Source organism: Nomascus leucogenys, chromosome 7b (assembly GCF_006542625.1).
Source record: "Nomascus leucogenys isolate Asia chromosome 7b, Asia_NLE_v1, whole genome shotgun sequence".
Classification (NCBI taxonomy): Eukaryota; Metazoa; Chordata; class Mammalia; order Primates; family Hylobatidae; genus Nomascus; species Nomascus leucogenys.
The window spans coordinates 49,272,834-49,297,471 of NC_044387.1; the positions used below are offsets into that span (position 1 = coordinate 49,272,834).

The following is a 24,638-nucleotide window of genomic DNA, read 5'->3' on the forward strand; positions in this document are numbered from 1 at the left end:
CACTTCCTATTTCTGAAATCACAGGCAGTGCATTTAGTCTGACCTGGGACATCCAGGCCATCTGAGTACAGCAGCCTGGATGTGAAATGCACCATGGTCTTGCAGGAGCTTAGGAAGGAAATGATATCAGGAAAGAGATGCTCAATATAGTGTGCTCACCTTACGATGAACTTATTTTATTGCTTACAGCAGGAACTGAAGCATTCTTTTCAATCTATCAGTGTATTAGTTTCTACACCTACTAGATACTGTTTTGGCAGAGGGAAAATGGCAAAACAACTAAAAAAGGTCCACACCTGTGGCACCACCTTCCTGTACTTCTCTCCAGAGCCCTCAACTCAGTGCTCAAAGGTTTACTTACTTTTCCTTTAGTGCAATAAATGATGAAGGGAACCATAAAACACTTTACTTTGGACCAAATATAACAAGATACCACCACTGGAAGAAAGTGACTGACAGCGCCGTCACCAGGACCCCAGAGAAGAGCTGGTGTTCAAGCAGAGCGCCCTGCGTGGCACTTCGCTCCTGACCCCATGCTTATTTTTTTGGGTTTTATTTTACATACGAGTTGGTTACCAGCTTTTCTTGCTGTTTCCTTGGTATTAAAACACAGCAGGGTACAGCCAGATAAAGAGCGTTGAGGACCCTATGGAGGGACACAATGGCAGCAGAAGTACAGATGCCACGTAAAACTCAATTTATACGCAGTACAGTAAATGAGTGTTTTTAATCACAAACTGGAATGTTGAAAAGGTTAAATTATTCCCTGGAAAAGGCATAATTTTAAAAGGCCTGGAAACAATAATATGTTTCAGAAATAATCTTGAAAGTTCTTTGAGGGTGGGGGTGGTGGCACACCTGTAATTCCAGCACTTTGGGAGGCCGAGATGGGTGGATTACCTGAGGTCAGGAGTTCGAGACCAGCCTGATCAACATTGTGAAACTCCGTCTCTACTAAAAATACAAAAATTAGCTGGGCGTGGTGGCGGACGCCTGTAATCCCAGCTACTCAGGAGGCTGAGGCAGGAGAATCACTTGAACCCGGGAAGCAGAGGTTGCAGTGAGCCAATGCACTCCAGCCTGGGTGACAGAGTGAGACTCTGTCTCAAAAACAAAAAACAACAAAAAAAACCCCAGAAAGTTCTTTGAGGGCAAATGTCATGCTCTAGACTGCATTCTGTTCCTCCTTGTATTTAACTACCTCTCTGGTTGCGCACAGCAAGTGTCAAATATGTATTTCATGACTGGTTTAGAGCATTAAAAGAAAAATTTCCATAAGTTTAGATGCCTAAAGGAGAGAGCTAGCATTGCAAAGATGCATCCACTGACAGTTCCCTACAGGAGGTATAAACCCAAAGAATCGCTCTGTCACTTGACACCCAAGGCCAAGAGCAGAATCTTGCCTTACTTGATAACTTGAGGTCTAACATCTAGCCCAAGAAGATCAAAGCCTTTTTTTAATCTGTATTTTCTCTGGGCCAGGCATGGTGGCTCACACCTGTAATCCCAGCATTTTGAGAGGCCAAGGGGGACAGACTGCTTGAGGCCAGGAGTTCGAGAACAGCCTGGCCAACATGGTGAAACCCTGTCTCTACTAAAAATACAAAAAAAATTAGCCAGGCGTGGTGGTGCATGCCTGTTGATCCCAGCTTCTTGGGAGGCTGAGGCACGAGAATTGCCTGAACCTGGGAGGCAGAGGTTCCAGTGAGCTGATATCACGCCACTGCACTCCAGCCTGGGAGACAGAGCAAGACTCTGTCTCAAAAAAAGAAAAAAAAAATTATTTTCTCTGAAAAGTACTGAGATAAAAAGTGTGGATCCCCAAATCCTTTCCTTTGCAATCCATGAAAATGTCTCTTAAACAAATCTGCTCTTCTTCCTCTGTCTTTTCTGGAGCAGCTGTCATTGACCCTGATGAAATATCCCTTCCTTGGAGAAGACATGTCCTCTTCCTTTCCCCTCAGTCCCTCTCTGGTATTATGGGGCATCTTGTATGTGTCAGTGTGACCAGGTTGTTTTCAAGGTGCTCTTAAATCCTTCACTCTATTACATGCAACCTTCCCAACTTAAGTCCACAGGCCAAAAAGTTCACCTCAATCCATACCTCACATCGTACTGGGAAATGAATTCAAAATGGAGTAGAGACTCAAATATATAAAAATTATACTTTCAGGAGAAAATCATTGTGATCTTGGGTTATGCAAACATTTTTTATTTACAACACAAAAACATGTATGCTTCATAAAAGAAAAAATGTATAAATTGCATGTCATTAAAATTAAGAATTTCTGGCCAGGCGCTGTGGCTCACGCCTATAATCCTAGTACTTTGGGAGGCTGAGGCAGGCAGATCACTCGAGCCCAGGCAACATGACGAAACCCTATCTACAAAAAAACAAAAGTTAGCCAGGTGTGGTTGTGTATGCCTGTAGTCTCAGCTACTTTGGAGGCTGAGGTGGGAGGGTTGATTGAGCCCAGGAGTTCAAGGCTGCAGTGAGCTATGATTGCACCACTGCACTCTGGCCTGGGTGACAAGAGTGAGACCCTGTCTCAAAAAATCCCTCAAAACAAAAAAAAGCAAAGAAGATATATGGTGGCAAATAAGCATGTGGAAAGATGCTCAACACCATTAGTTATTAGGCAACTGCAAAATTAAAACCATGAAACAGCACTACACATCTTCTGAATGTCTAGAGGCTGACCACATACATGGTTTTGGCAAGGATTTGAAGGACTAGAATTCTCCTTCACTGCTGGCGGTAAAGTGACAGGGTAGAGCCAGTCTGGAAGACAGTTGAGCAGCTTCTGAAAATGTTCAACCTATACCTACCACATGATCCAGCAGCTAGTCCACTTTTCAGATGTCCTTATGCATATGCAATGGACTGAATATTCCTGTTTCCCCAAATTCTTACGTTGAAATCCTAATCCCCAATGTGATAATACAGGGAGGTGGGGTTCTTTGGGAAGTAATATGGTCATGAGGGTGGAGTCTCCATGAATGGGATTAGTGTGCTTTTAAAAGGGACCCCAGACAGCTCTCTCATTCTCTTTATCTCTACCATGTGAAGACACAAGATGGCAGTCTGCAACCTGGAAGATGCCCTCACAAGACTCCCACCATGTTGGCATCCTGATCTCAGACTTCCAGCCTCTAGGCCTGTGAGAAATAAATTTCCGTTGTTTATAAGCCACCCAGGCTATGGTACTTTGTTACAGTAGTCCAAACTGACTAAGACACCATACGAACACCTGCATGTGAATGTTCATAGGAATTTTACTTACAATAAGCAATAACTGGAAACAACCCAAATGTCCGTCAGCAGCTGAATGGCTTAATAATTGTGGTAAACCCAAAAAATGGACTAACGCTCAGGGAAAAAAAGGAAATGAGCTACGGTTACACACAATGACACGAATGAATCTCAATGTGCTAAGTGAAAGGAGCCAGAACTCCCCTAAAATTGTACACACTATGAGTCTATTTATATAAAACTATAACAAATACAAACAATATACAGCAACAGCAGATCAGTGGCTGGGTGGGGATGGGAGATGTGGGGGAGAAGCAGGATGATGGGAGTACAAAGGGGCATGAGGAAATGTTCATGGTGATGGTGTGTCTATCATGTGGTGATAGCTTTCACAAGTGTATATATGTGACATATATGTATATGTATGTCAAAAGTTATCAAATTGTAAACTTTATACACAATTTATTATATGTCAACTATACCTCATGCAGCTATTAAAAAAAAGGAAGCCCAGGGCCACAAACACATTTAGGTACCACACAGGCTCTCTCTGTTTTAGAGCTTTTTAACTGAATGTAGTACAGGTATAAACCATGGCAGAACTGGATACAGTCCAGGCACAGTCCAAGGGACCCTGGTGAAAAGCCGATGTCTGATGGAAGATATCCTGGGTGGACGCTAACTGGCAGAAAGTCATCTTGTGTGTTCCAGGGTATAAGCTAAATCTTAGGTGAATCACTAGAAAGTCCTGCAGTTGCAAACACACCTGGCTTACATCATGTAGCATTCTTCCCTACACCACCACTTACTCTCACCCTCATATTGCCTCATCTACCCAAATTCCCTCTCATTTGTGAGACAACATTAAAAAAGCATCATAAGGTTCTGTCAGGTCAGTGTCACATTATTAGCTTCTCTAATTACTTAAGTAAGAGGTAACAGTCTCTGTGGCAGATTGGATTTTCCAAAAATGACCACAGCAGTATTCCTGGTCCCACATCCTCTTCAGAAGCCTGCTATGCCCCATCAAAAGGTGGCACCTATTTCCCTTCCCCTTGTAACTGCCTTGACAAACAGTATGGTAGAAGAGATACTGCGTGGCTTCCAAGACTGTGTCATCAAACGTGGGGTGGCTTATGCCTGTCTCTCTCTCTTGACAACTGTCCTTGGAATGTGGCCACCACATTTTGAGGAAGCGCAGACCAAATATTGGAGAGGCTACATAGAAGTGCTCTAGCCACAGGTCTAGTGAAAGTCTCCGCCAACAGCCACCAGACCTGTGAGGGAGGAAGCCATCAGCTAGTTCCACCTCTCCAGTGGCACTGAGCTGAGTAGAGCGGAGATGAGATGAGATATCCCCACTAAGCCCCACCCAAATTGTAAACCCAGGATATAAATAGACGTCATTATGTTAAGCCATTAAGTTTTGGGTGGTGTTTATAGATAACCAGCCTCTTTTCTATTGAATCTAAAGAGCGCATTCAGAAAGGAAACTAGTTTCTCTCTCTCCCGCCCTACGTTGTCTAATGGCTAATTACCCTTCCCATAATCATTTATCATGAGGCAGCAACAGGGCATCTTTACAAATAACCTGCTTCTCAAATGGAGAGGTCGCCATAAATTGCCAGAATGACCTCAGGCTAAACTCATTTGTGAAAATCCAGAGCAATCATGTATCTAATGAAATCAACCTGTTGAACTCCAACTTGTCTGTGGAGGCCACATCCTTATGTTGTCATCCCATCCAAAGTGGATGAAGCAAAAGAAAACAATGATTTCTCATGATGCAACGAAGTCGAGATTTGTGCCTGTTATTTGAGATGATATATAAAGATTATTTGACCCAGAGAATTTAATGATTCTGCTTTTAGCAAAATAATTAGGCAGCTCTTGAAAATGTTACTTATCTGATTTCTGTTTCTCAGCATTACTCATAATAAAAATCCTGCTTACTGGAAACTTACTGAAGAGTCTGGGACACTGCCGTGGAGGCTGGATAGCTCAGTGGAAAGAGCCTGGGGCTGGGAGCTTGGAGAGCCAATTGTATGGTCTTAGGCAAGCATGGCACCTTTCTGATTTGCAGATATGAAATGGAAGCCCTGGGTTTGTGATTTCTAGGGGCTGTCTCAAGTCTGACTTCCTCTAACTTCTGAGAATGGAATGTGGGTGCTGATTCACATGAAGTATTTCACATTTTATCTAAGGAAATGCATCCTGAGACAATTATCTTAAAGCTAAACAAGAGCATTGGCAAACAAACCATTTTACTACATTCGGCAGGTTTTCTCCATGTCATTAGTGGGAGTTAAATGGAAAAAGAATGCAAGAAAAAGGAACAAAACCTTGAGCTAAAGGGAAGACAACCCTGTAGAGTTCCATTCAAACTGTTCAGGCCTGCCCACCTCCACCACCTCCAGTAGCCCATCTAGTTGGTGAAGTTAACAACAGGTACATCCAAGCTACTGCTGTTGCTGCCAACAGACCATGCCTCCGCCAGGGCACCATTCCTAATTATCCTTCCAAATCCAAATGTACTGGTCCTGAATGCAGCTCTGAAAAATGCTCACAGTGAGGGGAGTGAAATGAGGATTTAAGGACTGGTGCTATATGCAAGGCCTCCACTCCTTCCCGTTTAGGAAGATCTAATTTGTGTCATCCAGGGGAGAAAAGCCTTGACTGAGTAGTCTCATCCTACCACACACAAAATACACTGATCAAACTCATTTATGGTAATGGCACTAAGCAACTGATTTTTAAAATTACAGCCCTGAAATTTCTGGAAATAGATGTTAATAGTAGCTATCAAGATCATGTTTAAACAGAATGCAGTAAGTACACTGTGATTCTGGGAAAACTTTGTTTCCCAGCTGCTATGTTTGACATTAAAAGGAATGCGCTGAAAACAGGAAAGAGTTCTTTCACTTCACTGGGACAGAAAAGCCATCAATTAACCTCTGCTGTGTGCAGTAAAGAACACAGGCCCGGACGGGCACAGTGGCTCACACCTGTAATCCCAGCACTTTGGGAGGCCAAGGCGGGCAGATCCCGAGGTGAGGAGATAGAGACCATCCTTGCTAATAGGGTGAAACCCCATCTCTACTAAAAATACAAAAAATTAGCTGGGTTTGCTGGCATGCGCCTGTAATCCCAGCTACTCAGGAGGCTGAGGCAGGAGAATCGCTTGAACCCAGGAGGCAGAAGTTGCAGTAAGCCGAGATCGCTCCACTTCGGTCTGGGTGACAGAGTGAGACTCTGACTCAAAAAAGAAAAGAAAACAAAACAAAACAAAAAACCACAGGCCCAAGAAGAGCCCTGAGATACAAGCTGTTTCTATTCCCTGGTGGCTCCAAGAAATGTGAAGCTCTTGGCCAACCGTTGAGCCTTCGGGATGAAGATATCTTGTCATCAGGACAGAAAATGATTAGACTCCAGGAGTTTTTATTGCTTCACTGTGGAGAACTTATGAGTAGACACAGTCCACATAAAGAATGGGTGGGACGGCAAGGCTGGCCATTCTTGTTCCCCTTTGTTAGAGTATTTTTAACCCCTGGAACACAGTGATATTTACAAACAATAAGATCTTTCTGTATACTTAGTTTCCATGCAAGTGACAATGTAAAATGAAAAGATTTAGACTTTCAACCTAGATTTGATTCAGATCAAAACTCTTATCTACTGCCAGCACCTTTTTTTTATTTTTTAACTCTGGGAAGTAATTCCTGTGACCTAAGATTCCAGTTATAGAAGAGGAAATTAAACCAACTAAGCTCTGCTTGGACTATGAGGAATTCCTAATGCATTATTTTAACAGCATTCTGTCTACTGGAAGAACTCCCAGCTTTCTCTAACCTTTCTCATGCCACCCACCCCTAGCCCAGTCCTAACTCTGATCATGAAGAGAGAATGCCAGGAAGGTGGAAGGGTGAGAAAAGGAAGGATCAGGGGAAGAGCGGCATTCTGGAATGTTTTCCACAGAGGAAACTAAAGTCCTCTTTTTTTTTTTTTTTTTTTTTAAAGGGTGAGGGTAGGGGATGAGTAGAAATAACATTCCCCCCCTCAAGGCTGGACACATAAGGGAAAGAGGGATGACATGTGAAAAGGAAGCGTCTCTATTCCCTTGTCTTTTCCAGTATGTAGTGTCTAGGAAGAATCAGAAGAAACTTGTGCTTTTGGGCCCAATCTCTTTAGGTTAGGAAAGTCACCTTTATATAAGAATCTACTCAACCCACAGGCTTTGAAATGGTGGGAATGAGTAGTGGCCTAAGGGAGTGTGACTAACACCAAGTGCTAATCTCATGCCTGGGTTGTGCAGGTAGCAAGTACCATACTTAATACTTCATACAATTTATAAAGAGCACTTCCTTTTTCTCCTATTTGTCTATTTGTATTATTACAAAGGAAGCTGTGAAGGACTGAGCTATTTTTATCTGTTCACTGGTTCTTACTCTATTGATTCTTCAATCTATGGGGACACACAATTCTGGGAGAATAAAGGTAAGTACTTCTTTTCCTTGCTTAGGAAAGAGGGTAGGGAAAATAAAAAACAATCCCAAAATGACGCATGCTAGGAAACTTCTGGCTGTGGTAGAGCAAAGAGGTAGATAGATCCTTTCCCCCCCCAAAAAAAAAAAAAAAAAAAGGCCGGGCGCAGTGGCTCACACTTGTAATCCCAGCACTTTGGGAGGCCGAGACGGGCGGATCACGAGGTCAGGAGATCGAGACCATCCTGGCTAACATGGTGAAACCTCGTCTCTGCTAAAAATACAAAAAATTAGCCAGGTGTGTTGGTGGGCGCCTGTAGTCCCAGCTACTTGGGAAGCTGAGGCAAGAGAATGGTGTGAACCTGGGAGGCAGACCTTGCAGTGAGCTGAGATCGCGCCACTGCACTCCAGCCTGGGTGACAGAGTGAGACTCCGTCTCAAAAAAAAAAAAAAAAAAAAAAAAAAAATCAGTTATAGAAAGGAGTGAAGTACTAACACATGCCACGTGGAAGAACCTCAAAAATATGGTATGTGAAAGACGCCAGTGACAAAAGACCACAAATGATTCCAGTTATGTGAAATGCCTGGGACAGGCAAACCCATGGTGGCTGCCTAGGGCTGTGAGGTGGTAAGAATATTCTAAAATTTATTGTGATGATGGTTATACAACTCTGTGCATATACTAAAAACCACTGAACTGTCCAACTTGGTGAGTTGTATGGTACGGGAATTATAAAAATAAAAACACAACTAAATCTTAGAAACTCAACTCTCAGAAGATAACTTTATAAGATATCTGTGGTAGGCCCATAAGATATCTTAATCTCTGGAACCTATGATGTCTGTTGATGTCTTAATCTCTGGAACCTATGAACATGTTTATTTGCATGGCAAGAGAGTTTGCAGATGTGATTAAACTAGTTCAACCATTGTGGAAGTCAGTGTGGCGATTCCTCAGGGATCTAGAACTAGAAATACCATTTGACCCAGCAATCCCATTACTGGGTATATACCCAAAGGATTATAAATCATGCTGCTATAAGGACACATGCACACGTATGTTTATTGCGGCACTATTCACAATAGCAAAGACTTGGAACCAACCCAAATGTCCAACAATGATAGACTGGATTAAGAAAATGTGGCACATATAAACCACGGAATACTATGCAGCCATAAAAAATGATGAGTTCATGTCCTTTGTAGGGACATGGATGAAGCTGGAAACCATCATTCTCAGCAAATTATCACAAGGACAAAAAACCAAACACCGCATGTTCTCACTCATAGGTGGGAACTGAACAACGAGAACACATGGACACAGGAAGGGGAACATCACACACCGGGGCCTGTTGTGGGGTGGGGGGAGGGGGGAGGGATAGCATTAGGAGATATATCTAATGCTAAATGACAAGTTAATGGGTGCAGCACACCAACATGGCACATGTATACATATGTAACTAACCTGCACGTTGTGCACATGTACCCTAAAACTTAAAGTATAATAATAAAAAAAAAAAGAATTTTAAGGACAGGAAGATGATCCTGAATTGTCCAGGTGGACCCAATCAAATCACACAAGGCCTTAAAAGCAGATAACCTATGGTCAGAGTGATGCAATGTGACAACTTGACCAGTTGTTGCTGGCACTGAAGATGGAGGAAGGGGCTACAAGCCAAGAAACATGGCTGTCTCTATAAGCTGGAAAAGGCAAGGAAATAGATTCTCCCCTAAAGCCTTGAGAAAAGAACACAGCTCTGCTGACACATTGATTTTAGTCCAGTAAGAGCCATGTTGGACTTCTAACCAACACAATTCTAAGATGAAAAATATGTGTTGTTTTAGCTGCTACATTTGTAGTAATTTCAATAGTAATAGAAAACAAATACAGAATTATAAATTATTTGTTTTATATAGAAAACAAAATGAATCTAATGAATCTTAATAAATCATCTGGAATAAATGAAGAAGTGTAAAATATCAGAAACGTGACACAAAAACCTCAAAACCACAGATAATTGGGGCGACAACATTCCTGACAATACCAAAAAATTTTTTTCCTTAATTTTTGCTCAATATACGTGAAGTACCCAAATGATAAGTACAGCTAAAAGAATTTTCACAAAGTGAATATACCATGTAGCCGCCTCCCCCAAATCAAGATACAGAATGTAATCAGAATCCCAGAAAGGATCCCTCAGTTCCCCTAAAGATAACCACTATTCTGACATCATAAGAGATTAATCTCACCACTGTTTTCGCTTCATTTAAATGGAATCATAGTTTAGACTCTGGTGCATCTGGCTGCTTCTGCTCAATATTACATGTGTGAGATTCATCCATGCTGCTGCATGTTGCAACAGTTTATTCTTTTTTTTGCTTGTTTTGTAGTACCTTATATATCACAATTCATTTATCCATTCACGTCTTAATGATTATTTGGGTTGTTTCCAGCTTTTGATTCTTATGGAGACTATTCAACTTCAGCAGATACTGCCAACGTTTTCCAAACTGGCTAGAACAGTTTAGAGCCCTCTCAGCAGGGTGCAAGTGTTCTTGTTTCTCTGCTTCCTTGCCAACACTTGGTGTTATCAGCTTTTTAAATCAGGCATTCTGTGTCTAATCTGCTGCAGGCATAGCAAAGCCTGGCTATAATTTATTTTTTAAATGCTAATAAAAATTAGATCTTGAGGGCCAGGTGCAGTGGCTCACGCCTGTAATCCCAGCACTTTGGGAGGCTGAGGCGGGCGGATCATAAGGTCAGGAGATTGAGACCATCCTGGCTAACACAGTAAACTCAGTCTCTACTAAAAATACAAAAAAAATTAGCCAGGTGTGGTGGCGGGCACCTGTAGTCCCAGCTACTTGGGAGGCTGAGGCAGGAGAACGGTGTGAACCCGGAAGGTGGAGCTTGCAGTGAGCCGAGATAGCGCCACTGCACTCCAGCCTGGATGACAGAGCAAGACTCTGTCTCAAAATAATAATAATAACAATAACAATAATTAGATCCTGAAATTTTTTTCACTTGCTATTAACTCTCATATTTTACATGCATCTTTGTTAGTATTTCCTATATCATACTCATGTCAGGAAACAATTTTCTTTCTTTCTTTCCAATTGTTATACCTCATCTCTCTTTCTGCCTTACTGCACTGACTAGAACTTTATTTTTTAATTTTTTGTAGGGACGGGGGTCTCATTATGTTGCCCAGGCAAGTCTCAAACTCTTGGCCTCAGGGGGTCCTCTTGCCCCAGCCTCCCAATAGAGCTTTACATACAAAACTGAATAGAAGTGATGAGGGCAGGGTCTTGTCTCTTTCCTCATCTCTGGAAGAAAGCTTTCAATAAGTCACCATTCAGCTTAATGTCCACTATAAATATTTTTTTGTAGATGCCCTTTATCATCTTTTTAAAAGTCCCTTTATTCCCAGTTTGTTAGAAATTTGTTCTGTGGGGCTTTTTTTTTTTTTTGAAACTAATAAACAGGAGTTAAATTTTATCAAATGCTTTTGTTCATCTACTTTGATTAGATCACATTTTCCCCTCAATTTTGATAACTTACTCTGAAGGACTTTAATTCATTCAAATCTTTTGACAGTGCATGTGGCCAATTCTGATGAATATACTGTGGCCAATTAGAAGGAATGTGCAATCCACTGTGGTCTGGGGCAGTGTTTTATAGATCAGTCAGGACAAAGTAGTTAATAGCATTACTTACATCTTCTATAGCTCTACTAAATTTCATTTGCTTTTTCTATTCGTTAATGAGAGAAGCGTGTTAAAATCTCCAAATATGCCTATTTCGCCTTTTAGTTCTATCAGTTTTCCTTTATATTCTCTGGGGCTATGTTACCTGATACAGATGAATTTATAATGTGCTCTTAGTGCCTAAAAGGTCTTACTGGGCAGCATGAAGTCTTCCCATGTTGTTTTCTAAGAGTGCCTTGGCTATTATTGTTTTAATTCTTTATCATTACGGACAATATCGATCTCTAGTAATATTTCTTTCTGAGAAATGATGCTTTGAAATTAGTACAGCTCTTCCAGCAGTCCTTTGGTTAGTGCTCGCATAGTACATCTTTTCCAACTCTTTTACTTTCAGTCTTTCCATTTAAAGTGGGTCTCTTATACACAAATCATGGTTGGGTCTATTGTTTTTAATATGAAAATCTTTGTCTTTTAACTGGAATATTCAGCCTATTTACCTATAATGTGATTTTTACATATTTGGGTTTACATCTATTACTATACCCTTAGTTCTTTGTTCCTTTTCTCTCCTTTCCTGCCTTATTTTTGATGAATCAAGTGTTAATATTCTACTTATCTTCTATTAGCCTCTTATTTTCCATTTTTTGTTATTTTAATTGTTAATATGTGATTTAAAATATTATAGTAGCCACACTGAAAAAGTAAAAAAATATATATATTTTATCAAATATATTAAAAATATTATCATTTCAACATGTAATCAGTATTTTTTAAATGAGGTATTTTACATTCTTTTTTTTTTTTTTTTTTTGAGACGGAGTTTCGCTTTGTGCCCCAGGGTGGAGTTCAGTGGCGCGATCTCAGCTCACTGCAAGCTCTGCCTCCCGGGTTCACACCATTCTCCTGCCTCAGCCTCCCAAGTAGCTGGGACTACAGGTGCCCGCCTAATTTTTTGTATTTTTAGTTGAGACGGGGTTTCACTGTGTTAGCCAGGATGGTCTTGATCTCCTGACCTCATGATACACTCGCCTTGACCTCGCAAAGTGCTAGGATTACAGGCATGAGCCACTGCGCCCGGCCTACATTCTCTCTTTCTATATTAAGTCTTCTAAGTCTTCAGAATCTGGTGTTTTATAATCACAGCACATCTCAACTCAGAATAGCCACATTTTAAGTTCTCAATAACTCCATGCAGCCAATGTCAACTGTAGCAGAGTGTAGCCCTAGAGATTTACAATGTGCAACCCTTCACTTATTCAGAGTCTACAACAAATTAATTTTCTAACTTCCTGAACAATTCAGACCTTGCAACACCTTAATTACATTTACTGTCCCCCTCCTAACTTTTGAACCATTTTATCTTAAATTTTTAACCTACATATATCTTTAAACAAGATAGTTTTATTACACTGCAGTCAATATTCATATATATTTACTTTCACATTTATTCTTCCACTGTTCTTTATTCCTTCCTGAAATTTTGTTTCCCTATGGGATTATTTTCTTTCTGCTACAAGAACTTCCTTTTTCTTTCAGAATAGGCCTGCTGGTGACAAATCCTCTTTCTGTTACCTATTGAGAAATCAGCTATTGATCTTATTATTCCTCTTAACCTAATATCTTTTTTCTCTAGCAATTAAAGATTTTTTTCACTGTCCTTGACTTTTAGCACTTATGACACTCCTAGCCCTCTCTTTTCTCTTAGTATAACCCAGTTGTATGTGTCTTAACCCTTCTTTTATGTCCCTTGTCTCCATTACACTATGTTTTTTTCATCCTTTCATTTCCGGTGCTTCACTGTGGGTATTTCTTACTGATCAATCCTCTAATTCACAAGTCTTTTCTGTGTTGAGTGGTTGTGAAACACATATATGGGAGTTCCTATCTCAAGCTAATGAATTTTTTAATCCTTAAATTTTCATTTGGCCAGGCGCAGTGGCTCACACCTGTAATCCCAGCACTTTGGAAGGCCCAGGTGGGCGGATCACCTGAGGTCTGGAGTTTGAGACCAGCCTGGCCAACATGGCAAAACCCCATCGCTACTAAAAAAACAACAAAAAAAATTAGCCGGGCATAGTGGTAGGTGCCTGTAATCCCAGCTACTCAAGAGGCTAAGGCAGAAGAATCACTTGAACCTGGGAGGCAGAGGTTGCAGTGAGCCGAGATCACACCACTGTACTCAGGCAAGAAGAACAAAACTCTGTCTCAAAAAATAAAATAAAACTTTCATTTGATTCTATTTTACAGATTCCAGTTCTCCGGTAAAACTATCTCTTCATCTGTTTCCTTAAACTCATAAATCGGTTATTTTAAAAGCCTATCTAAGGGTTCCAATATCCGGATCACCTCTTCTTTTCCTGTCATTCTTTCTCTTGATTTTCATTCATTTGATCCTGCTTATTGGCATGCCTGGTATTTTAATTAATTAATTAATTAATTAATTGTAGAGACAGAGTCTCACTATGTTGGCCAGGTTGGTCTTGAACTCTTGGCCTCCAATAATCCTCCCACCTTGGTTTCCCAAAGTGCTAGGATTACAGGCATGAGCCACTGTGCTTGGTCATGCCTGGTATTTTGATGGAATGCAGGATACTATGTTTCAAAGAGTATAGAGGCTAAGTTTCTTCTGGCAGGTAACTAGAATAAGGGCTGATCACCTCATTCAATCAAAGTTTTGAAGTTAGATTTCAAGCTGATAACTTCTGGTCAACCTTTATTTGTAGGACATAATTTTTTGAGGTCTCAACTGAAGGCCTGGAATATTTCCAACTGTCATTCCCATTTGGCTGGCCTTGAAATCTAATTTTTAGGCCGGGCACGGTGGCTCACGCTTGTAATCCCAGCACTTTGGGAGGCCGAGGCGGGTGGATCACGAGGTCAGGAGATTGAGACCACAGTGAAACCCCGTCTCTACTCAAAATACAAAAAAATTAGCCAGGTGTGGTGGCGGGCACCTGTAGTCCCAGCTACTCAGAGAGGCTGAGGCAGAAGAATGGCGTGAACCCGGGAGGTGGAGCTTGCAGTGAGCCGAGATTGCACCACTGCACTCCAGCCTGGGCGACAGAGCGAGACTCCGTCTCAAAAAAAAAAAAAAAAAAAAAAAAAATCTAATTTTTTTGTCTACCTACTCCTGTAAGAACAAAAACTGTGCTTAAGTTTTTAAGTCTTTGGTAATAGCTCTCTACTGAATTTCTCCTTCTGAATTTGAAAAATACCTTAACAGCAAAAGCTAAGTCAAATGTTGAGTTTACTACCCTTTTTCTCTTTATTTTCCCAAAGAGATGGGGTCTCACTCTGTTGTCCAGGCTGGAGTGCAGTGGCGGCGTGATCTCGGCTCACTGCAACCTCTGCCCCCGGGTTCACGCATTCTCCTGCCTCAGGCTTCCAAGTAGCTGGAACTACAGTTGCCCAGCACTGCACCCAGCTCATTTTTTGTATTTTTAGTAGAGACACGGTTTCACCATGTTAGCCAGGATGGTCTCGATCTCCTGACCTCATGATCCGCCTGCCTCGGCCTCTCAAAGTGCTGGGATTACTGGCATGAGCCACCGCGCCGGGCCTCATCACTCTTGAGGTTGTCTTTTTCCTAGGATCTTGGACCCTCAACATCTTGGCTGCCTCAGAATCCCTCAATTCAAATTTTAGTCCTGCTACTCAGTGATTCTGAAACAAACTCTGGACTACTGCTTTGTCTGGCCTTTACCCCATGTGAAGAGTTAGCCACCGCCCTAAGGGAAAAAAGCAAGGGTAAATATGGGTTCAACTCAATAGAATTTTTCTCTATAATTTTGGCTCCTGCCAAATTTGACTTGGCTGCCTTGGTTAGTCCCCAATGCCTTCAAAGATATTTATTTTTGTATTTTAAACAGTTTTTACAGTAGTCTCATCAGAGATTTGGTCTGATATTCTTTTATAACCATAAACAAAAGTTTTACTTTACTGAGTTTTAATTACTGATTTTTTTTACTGACTAGTCTATAAACTTCCTGAGAATAGAAACTATTTTAATTTCCTAACTTCTATTTAAACACTCAGCACACTACCTGACACAGAACTTACTATTTGATAAATTATTAGCTTTTTGTTTTGTTTTGTTTTGAGACAGAGTCTCGCTCTGTCGCCCAGACTGGAGTGCAGTGGCGCGATCTTGGCTCACTGCAAGCTCCGCCTCCCGGTTTCACGCCATTCTCCTGCCTCAGCCTCCTCAGTAGCTGGGACTACAGGCGCCCGCCACCACGCCTGGCTAATTTTTTGTATTTTTAGTAGAGATGGGCTTTCACCGTATTAGCCAGGATGGTCTCGATCTCCTGATCTCGTGATCCACCTGCCTCAGCCTCCCAAAGTGCTGGGATTACAGGCATGAGCCACCACGCCCAGCCAATTATTAGCTTTTATATTAGGCAAAAAAGCTTAGAATTCAAGTAAAGCATAACACATAAATATATGCCTGCTAAACCAGTCCAACCCATTAATTCTTTTAATTCCACTTATCTCCAGTAAGAAATATCCAATCTTTTCTTCAGTGGCCCACATATTAATGAAGTACATCCCCCAATAAAACTGTATTCTCAATGTTAACCTGAGATTAAATTACCTCAGGCAGCACTAAAATATTTTGTTCATTTATTAAAACTATTTTGTACTAGATTAAGTGATTTCATTATTCTTTAGATTTAACCAATCCATTTCTAGGTCTAGCATTTTATCAGAAAACAATGAGATTTTTCATTCAAAATAAAGCTCTCAAATAAACCTTTAGGGGCATCTTGATTACATTCAGTTAGGGTTTTCCAGGGCAAGAAAACAGTAATGCAACACAAGCTCTTAGATATAAAATCTAAAACCAAAGAAAAGTTTACTGAAAGTATAAACATTTTCCCTATTCCAGTTGGTTATTCTTGTATTATCAACCTTGTACCATCAAACCCTAAAGACAACAGCTAAAAAAATTAAAAGTGGTTGTTTCTGGACAGCAGAAATTTTAGAGATAAGGAAATAGGGAATTTGATTACCACTTCTCACGATAAGCACTTAAAAATTATTAGAGTTAGCCCCATATTTAAATTAAAAACGTCATTGTGTATAAACAGAGGCACTGATTTTTAAAAAAGAGAAAAAAAGGAAGACTCAACCCTTAAAGCAAAAGTACTGAAAGCTGGTTACATAATGCCCTGGACTCACAAAACAGCCTTGAGGCAGCCATTTATCCTCGTGGGGGTTTCAGTCCCAGATCTGTAAACCTGATAATAAACCAGAACGCCAAGACGTTTTCAACACAAATATTCTACTATTCTAAAGCTTCAATGTATGATAAATGGCAGGGCACAAGTTAAAGGAGAAAAATGTATTTGTTAAATAAAAGCTAAACTGAGGGCTTGTTTTGTAATGGATGCTTAATGAAATTACAGTGATCAGCACAGTAATTTTAGGGTGACTCTTAAGAGAGTTAACGAAAGATGATATGGGTATTAGGGAATCTATCTCTGTTGATTAGACGGCTTCTTCATAAAGCACGCACGTTCCAAGCATTAATGATCCATCTGGGGCCTCTGGGAGCAGTATGTGCTAAGTGTCACGTAACAGCTTCTGCTCTCATAAACTAGTCAAGTGTCACAACCTGCTCTTTCCTGCAGACTGTGAGTAGTCAGAGACCAAAGGACTGAACCAAAACTGCTGGCTCCAAAGGATGGGCATGATCATCCATTTATAGCTAGACAGGCAAAGGGCACTGGCACTTCTCATACGATTCTTGACAAATTAAGAACACTATTAGATATGGCTTTCAGTTTTAAAAGATTATGCATTTCAGACCAGATGCAGTGACTCACGCCTTTAATCCCAGCACTTTGGGAGGCTGAGGAGGGTGGATCACTTGAGGTCAGGAGTTCAAGACCAGCCTGGCAAACATGGTGAAACCCCATCTCCACTAAGAATACAAAAATTAGCTGGGTGGGGTGGCAGGCGCCTGTAATCCCAGTTACTCTGGAGGCTGAGGCAGGATAACTGCTTAAACCCAGGAGATGGAGGCTGCAGTGAGCCGAGATTGTGCCATTGCACTCCAGCCTGGGTGACAGAGTGAGACTCCGTCTCAAAAACAAAAACAAAAGATTATGCATTTCAGGCTGTCCAATGTTAACTTACAGATCTTGAAATGAACTAACCAATAACCTCTTTACTTCTAAAGTGAAGGAACAGATAGATATCTGTCTCACAGGAAACAAAAGCCAACTGCCTCCCACAAGCCATACATATGTATCATCAGAGAAGTGCCCATAGGAAATAAGAAAGCAGAGAATTGGGTTTGTGGCCAAGACTGTCAAGTGTACAAAAAGAATTTTCCTAATGTATGATTAACCATCCTATATCATATTTCCACCTGCATTTTAAGTACCAAGTAAATGGAAAAAACTTCAAATTATTGATTTGTATGTATATGTATTTCTCTATATTTATTGAGGTAAATATAGAAGAATCCAAGAGGCATGGAATAATTGACTTAATGTTTGAATTATCTCCATTTAATCAACTTGATACATGGGAAAGTTCTATAATCAAAGAGGAAGTAAATTTTTTTTTCTTTTTTCTCGGGACAGGGTTTTGCTCTGTTGTCCAGGCAGGAGTGCGGTTGCGCAATAATGGCTCACAGCAGCCTCAACTTCCCGGCTCAAGTCATCCTCCTGCCTCAGCCCTCCAAGTAGCTGGGCTGAGGTGGGAGGATTGCTACCATGCCTCGCTATTTCTTTTTTAATTTTAATAGAGAGAAGATCTCACTATGTTGCCCAGGCTGGTCTCAAACTCCTAATCACAAGCGATTCTTCAAGGGGAAGTAATTTATAATGTTCTAAAATTACTTAAGTTATTGTCTAGCAAAATTTAAAACTTAGGTTATATGAAGACACCTAACAGCATGGAAGAAAATACAGACACACCTCAGATGGTACTTCATCTTCTTGTGCTTCATGGACCCTGCGTTTTTTACAAATTGAGGGTTTGTGGCAACCCTGTACCAAACAAGTCTGTTGGTACCATTTTGCCAACAGTATGTGCTCACTTCAATGTCTCTGGGTCAAGTTTGGTAATTCTTACAATATTTTAAACTTTCTCATTATTATTATAACTGTTATGGTGATGCATTACCAGTGGTCTTTGATGTTACTATAGTAATTGTTTTGGGGTGCCATGAACTGTGCCCATATAAGACAGTGAACTTAATCTATAAAGTTCTGTGTGTTGTGAATGATCCACTGACTAGCCATTCTCTCTCCCTCTCCTTGGGCTTCCCTATTCCTTGAGAAATAAAAATATTAAAATTAGGCCAATAAATAACCCTACAATGGCCTCTAAGTGTTCAAGTAAAAGGAAGACTTGCACATCTTTCACTTTAAATCAAAATCTAGAAATGCTTAAGCTAATTGAGAAAGGCATGGCAAAAGCCAAAAGGCTGAAAGCTAGGACTCTTGTGCCAGTTAGCCAAGTTGTGAATGCAGAGGAAAAGTTCTTGAAGGAAATTAAAAGTGCTACACCAGTGAATATAAAAATGATAAGATAGCAAAACAGCCTTATTGCTGATATGGAGAAAGTTTTCGTGCTTTGAATAAAAGATCAAACCAGCTACAACATTCCCTTAAGCCAAAGCTGAATCCACAGCAAGGCCCTAACGCTCTTCAATTCTATAAATGCTGAGATTGGTGACGAAGCTGCAGAAGAAAAGTTTGAAGCTAGCAGAGGTTGGCTCATGATATTGAAGGAAAGAAGCCATCTCCATAACATACAAGTGCAAGGTGAAGCAGCAAGTACTGATATAGAAGCTGCAGCAAGTTACCCAGAAGATCTAGCTAAGATCACTGATGAAGGTGGCCACACTAAACAACAATTTTCAATGTGGATAAAACAGCCTTCTATTAAAAAAAGATGACATCTAGGACTTTCATAGCTACAGAGGAGAAGTCAATGCCTGGCTTCAAAGCTTCAAAGGACAGGCTGTCTCTTTCATTAGGGGCTAAGCAGCTGGTGACTTTAAGTGGAAGCCAATGCTCACTTACCAGTCCCACAATCCTAGGGCTCTTAAGAGTTATGCTACATCTACTCTGCCTGTGTTCTATAAATGGAACAACAAAGCCTGGATGACAGCACATCTGTTGACAGCATAGTTATTGAACATTTTAAGCCCACTGTTCCTTTCAAAATATTACTGCTCATTGACAATGTAACCAGTCAGCCAGGAGCTCTAATGATGATACAAGGAGATTAATGTTGTTTTCCTGTCTGCTAATACAACATCCATTCTGCAGCTCATAGATCAAGGAGTGGGCTTAAAATGTTCCATAAACTATGGGGTCTTGCCTCTTCAAGCCAAGATCATGGACTTTAACCAAATTACAAAGGGGAAACAAATGAAGCAGCTTAAAGAGAAGTAACAAGATCAATTTCAAAAACACTTTGGTAGCAGGCTAGAAGATGGACAAGAAGATGAGAAAACTACATAAGTCCATGTAAAAATTTGTTGTACACAAATGTCTACAACAAACCAGGCAGGGTGGGATGTGCCTGTAGATCCAGCTACTTGGGAGGCTGAGGTGGGAAGATCACTTGAGACCAGCCTGGGAAACATAGTGAGACCTCATGTCAAAAAAAAAAGTTCTTAACAGTGACATATATAATAACCCCCCCAAAAGTGTAAGCAACACAAACACCATCTTGAACAGAAGAATGGAGAAATATGTGGCATACCCATACAATGGAATATTGTTTGGCCATAAAAAGGAATGAGGTACTAGTATATGCTACAGCATGGATGAACCTTAAAAACATGATGCTAAGTGAAAGAAGCCAGTCACAGAGGACCATATATTGTGTGATTCCATTTATAGGAAATGTCCATAATAAAGAAATCTACAGGACAGAAAGTACATTAGTGGTTGCCTGTAGTAATCAAGAGAATGACTGCTAATGGGTATAGGATTTCTTTATGGAGTGGTAAAAATAGCCTAAAACTGGTTGTGGTAATGGTTATACAACTCTGAATACACTTTGAAAAAAAAAAAAACCCACTGAAATGTATATTTTAAGTGGATGAATTGTATCTTCTGTGGCATATCTCAATAAAAAAAGTTCTTAAGAAAAAAAAAAAAAACTAAGTGATTGTGTAATTTTCATTTATGCTTGAGGTTTCAGTTCTACAACCAACTTGAAACTGCCAGCATTCACGTTCCTGCCGTTCAACAAAACTTGAGGCTTTTCAGGCCTGAGTGTGGAAGTCTTTTTAGGTTGAAGTTTTATGTTTGGCTTCTTTCTCTTAGCATAAAATATTCAAAGTTCATTCAAGTTGCAGCATGTATCAGAACTTCTAATCCATGAACAAGGTATGTCTTTCCATTTATTTAGATTTTAGTTTCTTTCAGCAATGTTTTGTATTTTTCAGTGTATTAGACTTGTGCCTCCTTGGTTAAATTTATTCCTAAATAGTTTATTCTTTTTGATGCTGCTATATATGGAAATGTTTTAATTTACTGTTACTATATGTAAATCCAAGTGAGTTTTGTATATTGATCTTGCATCTTCAACTTTTCTGGATTTACTAGTTCCAACAGTTTTTATGTGAATTCTTAAAGGTTTTCTAGATATAAGCTGGATGTGATGGCCTACACCTGTAGTCCCAGCTACTCAGGGTGTTGGAAGTGAGAGGACCACTTAAGCCCAGAAGTCTGAACCCAGACTGGGCAACACAGTGAGACCCCATCTCTTAAAAAAATCTAGACATAAATCACATCATCTGCAAATAGAGATCATTTTACTTCTTTTCCTATCTGGATGCCTTTTCTTTCTTTTTCTTGTCTTAGCTAGAACTTGCAGAAAAATGTTGAATAGAAATGGGGATAAAGGACATTCTTTCTTGTTCCTGATCTTAAGGGGAAAGCTTTCAGTCTTCACCATTAAGTATAATGTTAAAGCTGTGGGATTTTTTTTTTTTTTTTTTTTTGAGACAGAGTCTCACTCTGTCACCCAGGCTGGAGTGCAGTGGTGTGTTATCGGCTCACTGCAACCTCCACCTCGCAGGTTCAAGTGATTCTCATGTCTCAGCCTCCCAAGTAGCTGGCATTACAGGTGTGTGCCACTACACCTGGCTAGTTTTCTTATTAGTAAAGATGGAGTTTTGCAGGTTGCCTAGGCTGGTCTTGAACTCCTGGCCTCAAGTGATCTGCCCGCCTTGGCCTCCCAAAGTACTGGGATTACAGGCATAAGCCACTGTGCCCAGCCAACTGTGGGTTTTCATAGGTACCCTTTATTAGATTGAGAAAATTACCTTTTATTCCTAGTTTGTTGAATTTTTTAAAATCATAAATGGCTGCTGGATTTTACCAAATGCTTTTACAGTGTCTAGTGAGATGATCATGTGTTTTTTTTCCGTTTATTCTAACAATATGGTATTACAGTATTAATTCATTTTCATATGTTGAACCAACCTTGCATTGCTGGGATAAAGAACACTTGGTCAGGGTGTATAATCTTCTTTAATATACTGCTGGATATTGTCATTATTTTGTTGAGGGCTTTTGCAGTTTTCTTTTTTTGTAATATCTTTTTCCATTTTTGGTATGAGAGTAATGATGGCCTCACAGAATGAGTTAGGAAGTTATATTTTCTTTGATTTTTGGAAGAGTTTGAGAAGTATTGCTATTAATTCCTCGTTTAAAATTTGGAAGAATTAACCAGTAAAGTAATCTGGTCCTGGGCTTCTCTTTGCTAGAAGTATTTTGATTACTAACTCAATCTCATTAGTTGTTATTTGTCTCTCCAGATGTTCTTTCTTCTTGAGTCCATTTTGATAATGTTTCTAGGCATTTGTCCATATCATCTAAGTTATCCAATTTTTGGCATTCATTGTTCACAGTATTCCATTTTAATCCTTTTTATTTCTTAAGGTCATTAGTAATGTCCCTTTATTCCTGATTTTGGTAACTTTAGTCTTCGTTTTCTTTTTATCTATCTAGTTAGAGGTTTGTCAATTTGTTTATCTTTTCAAAGAACCAATTTTTTTTTCATTGATCTTCTCTATTGTTTTTATATTTTCTATTTTATTTATTTTGGCTCTAATCTTTATTTCCTACCTTCTGCTTGTTTTGGGTTTAGCTTATCTTTTTTCTACTTCCTTTTTTTTTAAATTATACTTTAAATTTTAGGATACATGTGCGCAATGTGCAGGTTAGTTACATATGTATACATGTTGGTGTGTTGCACCCATCAACTCGTCATTTAACATTAGGTATATCTCCTAATGCTATCCCTCCCCTCTCCCCCCACCCCACAACAGGCCCCGGTGTGTGATGTTCCCCTTCCTGTGTCCATGTGTTCTCATTGTTCAATTCCCACCTATGAGTGAGAATATGCAGTGTTTGGTTTTTCTGTCCTTGCGATAGTTTGCTGAGAATGATGGTTTCCAGCTTCATCCATGTCCCTACAAAGGACATGAACTCATCATTTTTTATGGCTGCACTTTATGGATCACTTGAGGCCAGGAGTTCAAGACCAGCCTAGGCAACATGCAAAACTCCATCTTTACTAATAAGAAAACTAGCCAGGTGTAGTGGCACACACCTGTAATGCCAGCTACTTGGGAGGCTGAGACATGAGAATCACTTGAACCTGCGAGGTGGAGGTTGCAGTGAGCCGATAACACACCACTGCACTCCAGCCTGGGTGACAGAGTGAGACTCTGTCTCAAAAAAAAAAAAAAAAAAAAAACCCACAGCTTTAACATTATACTTAATGGTGAAGACTGAAAGCTTTCCCCTTAAGATCATTTTTTATGGCTGCATTCCATGGTGTATATGTGCCACATTTTCTTAATCCAGTCTACCATTGTTGGATATTTGAGTTGGTTCCAAGTCCTTGCTATTGTGAATAGTGCCGCTATAAACATACGTGTGCATGTGTCTTTATAGCAGCATGATATATAATCCTTTGGGTATATACCCAGTAATGGGATTGCTGGGTCAAATGGTATTTCTAGTTCTAGATCCCTGAGGAATCGCCACACTGACTTCCACAATGGTTGAACTAGTTTACAGTCCCACCAACAGTGTAAAAGTGTTCCTATTTCTCCACATCCTCTCTAGCACCTGTTGTTTCCTGACTTTTTAATGATCACCATTCTAACTGGTGTGAGATGGTATCTCATTGTGGTTTTGATTTGCATTTCTCTGATGGCCAGTGATGATGAGCATTTTTTCCTGTGTCTTTTGGCTGCATAAATGTCTTCTTTTGAGAAGTATCTGTTCATATCCTTTGCCCACTTTTTGATGGGGTTGTTTTTTTCTTGTAGATTTGTTTGAGTTCATTGTAGATTCTGGATATTAGCCCTTTGTCAGATGGGTAGATTGCAAAAATTTTCTCCCATTCTGTAGGTTGCCTGTTCACTCTGATGGTAGTTTCTTTTGCTGTGCAGAAGCTCTTTAGTTTAATTAGATCCCATTTGTCAATTTTGGCTTTTGTTGCCATTACTTTTGGTGTTTTAAACATGAAGTCCTTGCCCATGCCTATGTCCTGAATGGTACTGCCTAGGTTTTCTTCTAGGGTTTTTATGGTTTTAGGTCTAACATTTAAGTCTTTAATCCATCTTGAATTAATTTTTGTATAAGGCGTAAGGAAGGGATCCAGTTTCAGCTTTCTACATATGGCTAGCCAGTTTTCCCAGCACCATTTATTAAATAGGGAATTCTTTCCTCATTTCTTGTTTTTGTCAGATCTGTCAAAGATCAGATGGTTGTAGATATGCGGCATTATTTCTGAGGGCTCTGTTCTGTTCCATTGGTCTATATCTCTGCTTTGGTACCAGTACCATGCTGTTTTGGTTACTGTGGCCTTGTAGTATAGTTTGAAATCAGGTAGCGTGATGCCTCCAGCTTTGTTCTTTTGGCTTAGGATTGACTTGGCAATGCAGGCCTTTTTTGGTTCCATATGAACTTTAAAGTAGTTTTTTCCAATTCTGTGAAGAAAGTCATTGGTAGCTTGATGGGGATGGCAGTGAATCTATAAATTACCTTGGGCAGTATGGCCATTTTCATATTGATTCTTCCTACCCATGAGCATGGAATGTTCTTCCATTTGTTTGTATCCTCTTTTATTTCATTGAGCAGTGGTTTGTAGTTCTCCTTGAAGAGGTCCTTCATGTCCCTTATTAGTTGCATTCCTAGGTA

At 40.1% G+C, this 24,638-nt stretch overlaps 1 protein-coding gene across 14 annotated transcripts in view; it reads right to left on the bottom strand.

Moving 5' to 3' along the window:
* The window catches only part of SPECC1L (sperm antigen with calponin homology and coiled-coil domains 1 like), a 148,139-nt gene that overhangs the window by 20,221 nt on the left and 103,280 nt on the right, over positions 1–24,638 (bottom strand). Inside the window, exon 15 of one of the 14 annotated variants that reach the window (XM_030815924.1) lies at positions 6,542–6,800. The exons of the other annotated variants lie outside the window; for them this stretch is intronic. Coding sequence (XP_030671784.1) covers positions 6,783–6,800 — 18 coding nt within the window. The 3' untranslated portion in view covers positions 6,542–6,782. Of the gene's footprint in view, positions 1–6,541; positions 6,801–24,638 lie in introns of those variants that run through there. 14 annotated transcript variants of the gene reach the window in all.